We start from the raw sequence: 10,539 nt of genomic DNA, 5'->3' as shown, positions 1-10,539 counted from the left end.
AATTTTATACAACTAATTATATATTATACAACTTATCTACAACTTTCATACATTATTTCTACCTAGTTATATACAGCTACAATATCATACAACTTAAATATAATTTTTATATAATTTTTATACAATATGTCTTTGTATATATTTTGTATTTGATTTGTATATATTTTTGTCTGTGGTGTGTGCTTCTTCCTCTCTAAAATTCCAATCAAAACTTACTCTTTTAATACAACTTTACTACAATTTCGTAAGTATAATGTATGTCATGTCTTCTTCTTCATCTTCGAGTTTCAATCTTAAATTCAGCCAAAATCAAGTTTAATCTTCATCAAAACACCCTCAAAATTGAGATATAAGCTCCAAACAATATTCCTAATTATTTACAACAATATCCAATCAAAACAAATAATGATTTTTGAAAACCCAAATTCGAATTCAAAGCTTCAAAACCTTTTAATGGTTGTCAATGGTGGAGAGCCAAACACCTTCAAAATTTATTGATTGACATTTTCAATTTGAACACCAATTGTGCAACATTACTGGAATCTGAACACCAATTGTGCAACACATTCAACTCTACATTAATGGAATTTCAATAAGCATGGAATTGCTGCCCTCTTTTTCTTTGATCTACATTATTGAAATTAGGGATTGAGAGATAAAGAGAGACGTAGAGAGAGAGAGCGCAGGAGAGAAAGGGACAGAGAGAGAGAGAGCGCATGAGGGAGAGAGAATAAAGATGAGAAATAATTTGATTCATAATATAAAGAAATACTCATAAAGTGTATATAATTGATAAATTGTATATATGATGTAATTAAATTAAAATTTGAGTAGGGAGGGTAATAAAGTTTCAAATAATGTATAACAATGTAAAAATTACTTGAGAAAACAAGACGATCCGACCCATAAACCCGGAACCGACCCTATAAGGATTGGAGAGAATATTTGTACGGTACGCCGGTGCTGGTGTGGTATAAGAAAATGAAAAAAAAGAAAAGAAAAGGAATCTTTGTTCAGTAGCTTTAAAACCCGCAATTAAATTCACTTCTCTAACTACAGCCAAACACTACTTTAATTATTAACTTTTCTACTCCAATTTAATGAAAAATTCAGATGCTTTAAATAGCAGTGGGGAAATTTGTTCATTGAATGTAAGCTTTGTGGATAATTGGAGAGATAAGTGGGACCATCAATAATTATAGGGGTTGTTTGGTTGTAAATAAGTTATTCCATAAGTAATTATTTCGGAATTAGTTATATCGAGAATAATTATTTCATTATCTCATAAGGATAAAAAATACTATAATCTCGGGATAACTAATTTCAGAATTAGTTATAATACGATTTTATCCCAACCAAACATGGGTTAAATTCATATCAAGTTTAATCCGGGACTAATTATCCATGCACCTTTAATCCAAGGTATTGGTTCAAAGTCCTAACAATAAAAGTTTATGATGGAAAGCGTTTCTTATTTAATTGAACATTACACGCGTGTAAATTCGAATTAATTAGCTCCAAACTAGATATTAATACTAAGGTGGGACCCAGTCTTTGTGAGATGATAAAATGCAGAAAGGTTGGGCCCCACCCTCACTTCCACACCGTCCATGCTTTCGGCATTTAAAGTAGCTGCTAACTGCTCGTTACCAATTTTAACAAGGTTCCGATTTCTCACTTAATTATTCGATCAACTAATTGTGTTTTAATTCTAAACTACTTTGATAAATAATACGAATCCTCGTACTTTTAAAGTTAAAACAAAAGCTATTTAATTACGATATAAACATATTTTTTTCAAATAAATTACAAGTATTATAAATATCAGACAGATTTTATGCTAACATACTTTACCTCTTATTTTAAATATTAGTTATTTTAATAGATTGAAGTTGTTTTAATATATTTGATATTATAAAGGAGAAGTCCAAATGCGAGAAGCGAGGTTTAGATAATTCGGACATATTCAAAGGAGAAGCTCAGATGCTCCGGTATGGAGGTGTGAGCGGCTGGTCGTGGAGGACACGCGAAGAGGCAGAGGGAGGCCTAAAAAGTATTGGGGAGAAATGATCAGACGGGATATGGCGAGACTTCAGATTTTCGAGGACATGACACTTGATAGGAAGATGTGGAGGTCGAGTATTAAAGTTGTAGGTTAGGATGTAGTTGAGTCTTGACTTACTTCGTACCATTGTGGGACTAGCCAGGTAAGGTTTTTGTCTAAGATAGCTAGTGACAATGTTGTGTTTTACTACTTCGCTTTTCAGTGCATGTCCTATATACTAGCTATCGCTTTTGCTTTGCATATTTCTTCTGCATTTCATGGTGTTCCTATTTTTCCTATGATTGTTGTGGTGATACTAATTAATATTATCTCCTTTTGTCCTTTTGTCCTTTTGTTTTCTTGAGCCGAGAGTCTTTCGGAAATAACCCCTCTACTCCTTTTAGGGTAGGAGTAAGATCTGCGTACACACTACCCTCCCCAAACCCCATTAGTGGAATTTTATTGGGTTGTTGTTGTTGTTGTTGATATTATAAAAACATATGGAGTCAATTATAGTTCTTTTTTGTAAATCTATCCTTACCGTTCAATTAATAAAGTGGTAACTAAATGACGTGATTATAATTTATTGAGAGAAAAAAAATTATTTATACAAATATCTTATGCTCCCTCTCATTCTTCTTGGTTGTCATGGTTATTAAAAATAACTGATTCAAAATACTTGTCATTTTAAAAAATCAAGAAAGAATTAATTAATTTTTCACATCTACCGTTATTCTAATAAATATGGAGACAAATTAACGTTATGAAATAAATTAAGATAGGAGTAACAAATAAGTAAAAATAATTTAATCAAAATAATTTATTAATTAATATCTTCTCACGAAAGAACGCGAGGTGAGGGAGTAATTATTAATACTGTTAGATATCATTGTTAAAAAGTGTAAAAATCTCAAAAAGACATATAGTATGTCTCGAATAAAACCAAAAGAGTTCCAATAAACACCAGATTCGACGTAAGTATTATAAGAATAAAAACAAAAATCTTAATTATGAAACCTTATTTTTAATAATGAAAAAATGTCCGCACTTGGTCACACATTCACACAGTCACTCGGAACTACACTACTTTATTTGGACAAAATTTCTCTCTCTTTCTTTATTCTTTCCCTTACTCTGCACTAGAAGGGAAAGTATGTTATTAAAAAAAAAAAAAAAAAAAAACTAAAGACAACAAAAACAGCTGTTTCTCTTCACCACTCTCCCAATACTATTTATTACTTATTATAGTAGTACATTTTCTCTCCCTACATAATGCAAGAATAGAATAAAGTGCGACTAAAAAAGAAGGAATAAAGTTAAGTGCCTTGCAAAAGGCACAAGAACTTGAGGTACAAGGGGAGCTGAATGCTCAATGCTGACCAACATGGGTTGTTCTTGGATTGCAATGTGGAATGTATTGTTGATTTTATTGGTGTTATTGAGTTCATGGGTTTCTTGTGGAACTGCTTCAGTGTCATATGATCATAAGGCTATCATTGTAAATGGACAAAGAAAAATCCTCATTTCTGGATCCATTCATTACCCAAGAAGCACACCTGAGGTATAATTCATGTGAACAATTTACTTTACATGTTGATTTCATGTTCCATGTTTTATTCAAGATTTTTTTTTTTAGCAAATGGGCGTCTTGATTAGTTGCTCAGTCCCTATCTAACTGAGCTTTTAATTTTTATTGTTTAAAGATTGGATTTTTATAAGCTTATGTTATCTTTCTCATTGTTTTGGTGTTTACTTCAAAATGTTGATTTCATGTTCCATGTTTTTTTCAAGATTTTGTTTTTAGCAAAAGGGTGTCTTAATTAATTGCTCTCTTCCTCTCTAACTCAACTTTGAATTTTTATTGTTTAAAGATTGGATTTTTATAAGCTTATGTTATCTTTCTCATTGTTTTGGTGTTTACTTCAAAATGTTGATTTCTTGTCCCATGTTTTTTCAAGATTGTTTTTTTAGCAAAAGGGTGTCTTAATTAGTTGCTCACTTCCTCTCTAACTGAACTTTTATTTTTTTCTGTTTAAAGATTGGATTTTTATAAGCTTATGTTATCTTTCTCATTGTTTTGGTGTTTTCTTCAAGATGTTGATTTCATGCTCCATGTTTTAGTCAAGATTGTTTTTTTGGCAAATGGGTGTCTAAATTAGTTGCTCTCTCACTCTCTGAATAAACTCTTAATTTTTATTGCTTAAAGATTGGGTTTTTAGACAATCTTTTGTTATGATGATCACATGAGTTGAGTATAAATGAAGCAGTGAGGATTCATATAGCCGACTGTTGACTTGTTTAGGACTAAGGCATAGTTGTTGTTTTTGTTTGTAAAGATTGGATTTTTATAAAGTTATTATCTTTATCCTTGTTTTTGGGTTACACAGATGTGGCCAGATCTTATTCAGAAGGCAAAAGAAGGAGGAGTGGATGTGATACAGACTTATGTTTTCTGGAATGGACATGAGCCTGAAGAAGGGAAGGTGAGTAAAGTAGACTCCTTTCTTCAAATTTTTATTGTTTTCATCATTTGCTGTTATTTAGCTAACTCTTTTGTTTCATTTTCCAGTATTATTTTGAAGGGAGGTATGATTTAGTGAAGTTCATTAAAGTGGTGCAAGAAGCAGGACTTTATGTCCATCTCAGGATTGGACCTTATGCATGTGCTGAATGGAATTTTGGGTAATGTTCAAAATTATTGTCATATCTGCCAAAATAATGATACCCCATATAGACATAAAGTTAAGTTCTTGATCATATTACCTGTTTCAATTTCAGGGGTTTTCCAGTTTGGCTAAAGTATGTTCCAGGTATCAGTTTCAGAACAGACAATGAGCCTTTCAAGGTTAGATTGAGCTGCCAAATGAAAAATTCTTCATTGCAACAATTTTTGGTACTAGTCTTACTTTGATGTGATTGGTTTCTAATAATGGTGTTATTCTTTTTATCTAAAATGCTGTAACTTAGGCTGCAATGCAAAAGTTCACTACCAAGATTGTTGAAATGATAAAGTCAGAACGGTTGTATGAATCTCAGGGTGGTCCAATTATTCTATCTCAGGTTGTTAAAACTTTTCAATCTTGCAAATTTATAGTTCTTCCTACAGCTAAAGCTAAGAGGTAAAATGGGTAACTAAATGTCTTTGAATTTTTTTAACAGATTGAAAATGAGTATGGACCTATGGAGTGGGAACTAGGTGAACCAGGTAAAGCTTACTCAGAGTGGGCAGCCAAAATGGCAGTAGATCTTGGCACAGGTGTCCCTTGGATCATGTGCAAGCAAGATGATGTCCCTGATCCTATAGTAAGTGGATTCTATAGCATTTCATTGATTTTCTATTTTCATTGTCTGTATATTTTCTTCTTGTTCTTGGCATCTTTCCTGCTATGTTCCCATTTCTAGTGGGGTTCTTATGCAACAATTATTGTCAGTTGTCAGTTGTCACCATGTATAGTCATGAATTAAATAGAATACTTTTAACTCCTGCACATGTGGTGGCTTATGTTCCCACTCCTTTCTGTTTTCATGTCTCTTAAAAAAATATTCAGTTGCCTTTGACTCTTGTAGTCACCGACTTGTGACTATGTTTGCTTTTTAGTGGTCTGTAAAAGAACATTCTTTTACCTGTTTGAATCAAACTTACAAACAAAGGGATACTGTACTTGCTCTATTTGTGATAACTAACTTTACTAAAACTTAAAACATCCAGTAAAAAAGCTTGTATTGGCATGTCTTCTGTTATTTTTTTTTAAAAATTAAATTTACTTTGGTACTTTATGTTAATGTATATCTTCCCCTGGGCAGATTAATACTTGCAATGGTTTCTACTGTGACTACTTCTCACCAAATAAGGCTAATAAACCCAAGATGTGGACTGAGGCCTGGACAGCTTGGTAAATTTCATATGCATCTCTCGTAAGCTATAGCTTAATATCTTATTTTACATCTTTGCTAGAGTTCATGACAGGATAATTTTCTGCTTTGATAATCTTGGCAGGTTTACTGAATTTGGAGGTCCAGTTCCTTACCGTCCTGCAGAGGATATGGCATTTGCTGTCGCAAGATTTATACAAACAGGAGGCTCCTTTGTCAATTACTACATGGTACTTCATTGGAATTTGACTTTAATAAGTTTAAGTGTTTAATATGAATCCAAGGAGGATTCTATGACTTTTTCCCCCCCTATTTTGGTCAGTATCATGGAGGAACAAACTTTGGAAGGACTGCTGGTGGCCCATTTATTGCTACTAGTTATGACTATGATGCACCTCTTGATGAATTTGGTATGTGCTTTCTTAGAATCAATATTTGGATTGAATTTCGTAGTTTAAGGAGAAGGTTAAGGATCAAAATACCACTCCTGTTTAGTTCCATAAACCATTTGAATTTGAATAGGGAGAAGCAGAATTTTCTTGGTCAACTCTTCTATTTGATTCTTTGGTTTACCTTTTTTTTCCTGTTAGCCCCTGGCTTCGTTAGTACACTGCTTTCCGTTAAATTTTTCACATCACCCACGAGAGTCAGCTCTTTCATTTCACAGCCGCAGAAAAGGGCAACTCCATGACCAAATGATCTGTGCTTCTGTTTGGATGGAGGAAAATTTTACCTGTTGTATGACTTACTTACCCAAAAACAAATCGTTGTTTTATTTGTTCCGAACACTGTGATCAAATTTTAAGTCAATCTAGTTCAGAAGGCAATGCATGTGTTATAGTAGGTCATGCAAGCTGCATTTAAAGCAAAAGCGGCTGACATCTATGCCTACTGGTTACTATTAAGTTCAACCAGCTGATATTAATAATTCCATCAAATTAATTATTTCATCATAAATGATATTGTGTTTCTCAGTTAGTTTATTGCTGTTGATAAACTTACATGATATAATGTTGTTCAGTTAGTCACACTGCTATTGAGTAAAGCTTACTATGAGGTTTCTTTACTATCAAATCCATGATTAGAACTAGGACGAAGATGTAAAAGATAAGAAAAAGAGCAGCTGAAGTGGAAATCATTGTTTAACCAAAGTGTTTTTTCCCCCCTTTGATCTTCAGGGTTATTACGGCAACCTAAATGGGGTCATTTGAAAGATCTGCATAGAGCAATAAAGCTTTGTGAGCCAGCTTTAGTATCTGCTGATCCAATTGTGACACCCTTGGGAAACTATCAAGAGGTGACATTCATTTGAATTCTTCTTAAACCAGTCAGCATTGCCAAATTGGAAGCGAGATCAAACTTTTTATTTTTCTCTTACAGGCTCGTGTTTTTAAGTCGGAATCTGGAGCCTGCGCTGCCTTCCTTGCAAATTACAACCAGCACTCTTTTGCTAAAGTGGCATTTGGGAACATGCATTATAACTTGCCACCCTGGTCTATCAGCATTCTTCCCGACTGCAAGAACACTGTATATAATACTGCGAGGGTGAGAAAAAGACACCTCCTGAATTACTTATGCTATTAGTGCACAATAATGAAAATGTCTCACACTCTTAATTTAATGTGAAGGTTGGTGCTCAAAGTGCACAGATGAAGATGAGTCCAGTCATTAGAGGATTCTCTTGGCAGTCATACAACGAAGACGCAGCATTGTATGAAGACAATACTTACACAGTTGTTGGGTTATTGGAGCAGATAAATACCACAAGAGATGTATCTGATTATTTGTGGTACATGACTGAGTAAGTTCTCTTTAGTTTCTTACTTTCTGGTATTGCTTCACAAACAAACAAAGGAAGTTAATTACACTCGAACAACTTTAGATTGCTCACATGTTTAGGATTGATTATGTTTACCCGCAGCGTCGAGATTGATCCAACAGAAGGATTTTTGAATAGCGGAAATTGGCCTTGGCTTACAGTCTTCTCTGCTGGCCATGCATTGCATGTGTTCGTGAATGGTCAATTAGCAGGTCTGTGATGTTTTTCATTACAAACAATTGCAATTGTGGCTTTTTTTTTTTTTTTTAATCAGAGATTTCATGCTTTTTGTTGTATGCAATTTACGACCCAATTGAGGGAACAATTTGGTTTAATAAGAAAAACTGATGTCCCGGTCAATTGCACATTGTTATTTAACATTTCTGTACATCCATACATTTTGCAGGAACTGTGTACGGAAGCTTAGAAAACCCAAAACTAACTTTCAGCAATGGTATTAATCTGAGAGCTGGCGTCAACAAGATTTCTCTGCTAAGCATTGCTGTTGGTCTTCCGGTTTGTCCCTCCTCTTTCTCTATTCCACGTGCATATATCATACATATGCCTGTTTATCTCCTCATGGCAGCTGCATGACTCTTTGTGCTGCATTCGAGTAAAACTGATTTTGAGAGTTACACCCGCCGGAAAGGAAAAGCCGGAATAGAATGAAGGAATGATTCAATCTTCCATCATTTCAGAGCCGACGCCTCCTTTTCTGCCTTTCTATCTATACTTCCCATCCCAGAATACTTCAGTAATTCCAAAATATGCTCATCATTTGGTTTGCTTCTACATGTGCTTGAATGCAGAATGTTGGCCCTCATTTTGAGACATGGAATGCTGGTGTTCTTGGACCAGTTTCACTTAGTGGTCTTAACGAGGGGACAAGAGATTTAACATGGCAGAAATGGTGCTACAAGGTTTGTCTTTTTAGATTTTTGAAAAAAAGAATTGTTTGCTTAAATGTCCGTCTATCTGACTGTTCATTTCTTTGACCAGGTTGGTCTAAAAGGAGAAGCCCTGAGTCTTCATTCGCTCAGCGGTAGCCCATCTGTTGAGTGGGTTGAGGGCTCTTTAGTGGCTCAGAAACAGCCACTCTCTTGGTATAAGGTGCATAACTCATATCTTCTCTTTCATGGTTAGTTACAAAAGTAAAGTTGTCCTTCTATAAGTCAGGAATATTAGGTTCTTCTAAAGCTCAGTATATTAACATAGGTGACGGGCATCACCAAGAGGAGTTAGCTTTATGGTGCAGTGCTTACATTTACATATCAAGAATTCAAATCTCTGCCTTCAAAAGACCTGAGTAAAAGCCAGCCACTAAAATCCCTTTGCTGTGTTTGCAGAGTACATTCAATGCTCCAGCTGGAAATGAGCCTTTGGCTTTAGATATGAACACCATGAGCAAAGGTCAAGTATGGATAAATGGTCAGAGCCTCGGACGCCATTGGCCTGCATACAAATCATCTGGTAATTGTACTGCCTGTAACTATAAAGGCTGGTTTGACGAGAAAAAGTGCCTAAGTAACTGCGGAGAGGGCTCACAAAGATGGTAAGTCATGACAAACCTTGGTGGATTTTCCTCTTTATGTAACATGAAGCTCCAATTAGTTAACAGAGTAGCATAAATTCAGGTACCATGTTCCCCGGTCGTGGCTGCATCCTACTGGAAATTTGTTAGTTGTATTTGAGGAATGGGGAGGAGATCCTTATGGAATCACTTTAGTCAAAAGAGAAATAGCAAGTGTTTGTGCTGATATATATGAGTGGCAACCACAGTTGTTGAATTGGCAGAGGCTAGCATCTGGTAAATTTGACAGACCTCTCCGACCTAAAGCCCATCTTCGGTGTGCACCTGGTCAGAAGATTTCTTCAATCAAATTTGCAAGCTTTGGAACACCAGAGGGAGTTTGTGGAAGCTTCCAGCAGGGAAGTTGCCATGCCCGACGCTCATATGACGCTTTTGAAAAGGTATTTAAGAATCATAGTTTGATGAGTTTTGACCTTCATGATTGGAATCAAAATTGAGTTTCTCACTTTGTATAAACATGAGAAACCTACTTGCATCTTTAATTATTGTTATTATTATTTTGCAGAATTGTGTTGGGCAAGAGTTTTGCTCAGTAAGTGTGACACCAGAGAATTTCGGAGGTGATCCATGTCGAAATGTATTGAAGAAACTTTCAGTGGAAGCCATTTGCAGTTGATCACCATGACGGTATTACTGGTTTTCAGTGATTTTTCTTAAACACCGCGATAGAAATAGTTTGAATATTCAACATTTCTCGAAGAAGCTACTACACATCCAAAAATCGGCACCTATCATTTTTTGGCTTTGCTGGGGGTGAAGTTGTACAGTTAAGCAACACACCTCTTTGATCAAAGCTCCCCTGATTCTGTACATGTTAGTTACTGAGATTGGTATTGGCCTGCTACTGTAAAACAAGAATTTGAGGTTTGGTCCAAGTGCACATAGGGATGATTAGTGATGAGTCTATGTGCAAAATTTTGTTTGCGTTAGACTTGGTAAGCATTTCACTTCCATGAACTTCCATTGTATAATCTATGTAAGAAAGCAATTATTCATTGCTTTGGACATTAATAGTTTAACGATGTTGCAGTAACAACAGGCTCCTTTTTCTCATCTTATTCACCTGCATGTCTCTATATCGGAAACAACCTCTCTATCTCTATAAGGTAGGGGTAAGGTCTGCGTACACACTATCCTCCCCATACCCCGTTTATGGAAATACATTGGGTTTTTTGTTGTTGTTGTTGTATTCATCTGCATGTGTTGTCTGTC

The 10,539-nt window shown here is 35.1% G+C and overlaps 1 protein-coding gene across 1 annotated transcript; it reads left to right on the top strand.

Moving 5' to 3' along the window:
* Nucleotides 1-3,268: 3,268 nt before the first annotated feature.
* LOC107791267 (beta-galactosidase) lies at nt 3,269-10,389 on the top strand. Its single transcript, XM_016613295.2, has 19 exons — nt 3,269-3,605; nt 4,432-4,527; nt 4,614-4,726; nt 4,823-4,889; nt 5,012-5,104; nt 5,204-5,347; nt 5,849-5,937; nt 6,042-6,147; nt 6,240-6,327; nt 7,096-7,214; nt 7,298-7,462; nt 7,546-7,718; nt 7,839-7,948; nt 8,143-8,252; nt 8,546-8,656; nt 8,736-8,846; nt 9,083-9,288; nt 9,371-9,707; nt 9,833-10,389. Exons 1-19 carry the CDS (start codon nt 3,417-3,419, stop codon nt 9,941-9,943), a joined length of 2,538 nt encoding a protein of 845 aa, XP_016468781.2. The 5' UTR covers nt 3,269-3,416; the 3' UTR covers nt 9,944-10,389.
* The last annotated feature ends 150 nt before the right edge of the window (nt 10,390-10,539 follow it).

The sequence above is a fragment of the Nicotiana tabacum genome, chromosome 15, assembly GCF_000715075.1.
Source record: "Nicotiana tabacum cultivar K326 chromosome 15, ASM71507v2, whole genome shotgun sequence".
NCBI lineage: Eukaryota > Viridiplantae > Streptophyta > Magnoliopsida > Solanales > Solanaceae > Nicotiana > Nicotiana tabacum.
Note: the sequence above shows the minus strand (reverse complement) of the source record. Positions and strands in the feature narration are given on the sequence as shown.

Excerpts from the sequence above, each read along its gene's own strand:
- LOC107791267 (XM_016613295.2), top strand. The coding sequence starts at position 3,417 with ATGCTGACCAACATGGGTTGTTCTTGGATTGCAATGTGGAATGTATTG. Across the intron at positions 4,528-4,613 it reads ATGAGCCTGAAGAAGGGAAG|TATTATTTTGAAGGGAGGTA; the intron begins GTGAGTAAAGTA and ends TTCATTTTCCAG. Across the intron at positions 8,847-9,082 it reads AGCCACTCTCTTGGTATAAG|AGTACATTCAATGCTCCAGC; the intron begins GTGCATAACTCA and ends CTGTGTTTGCAG.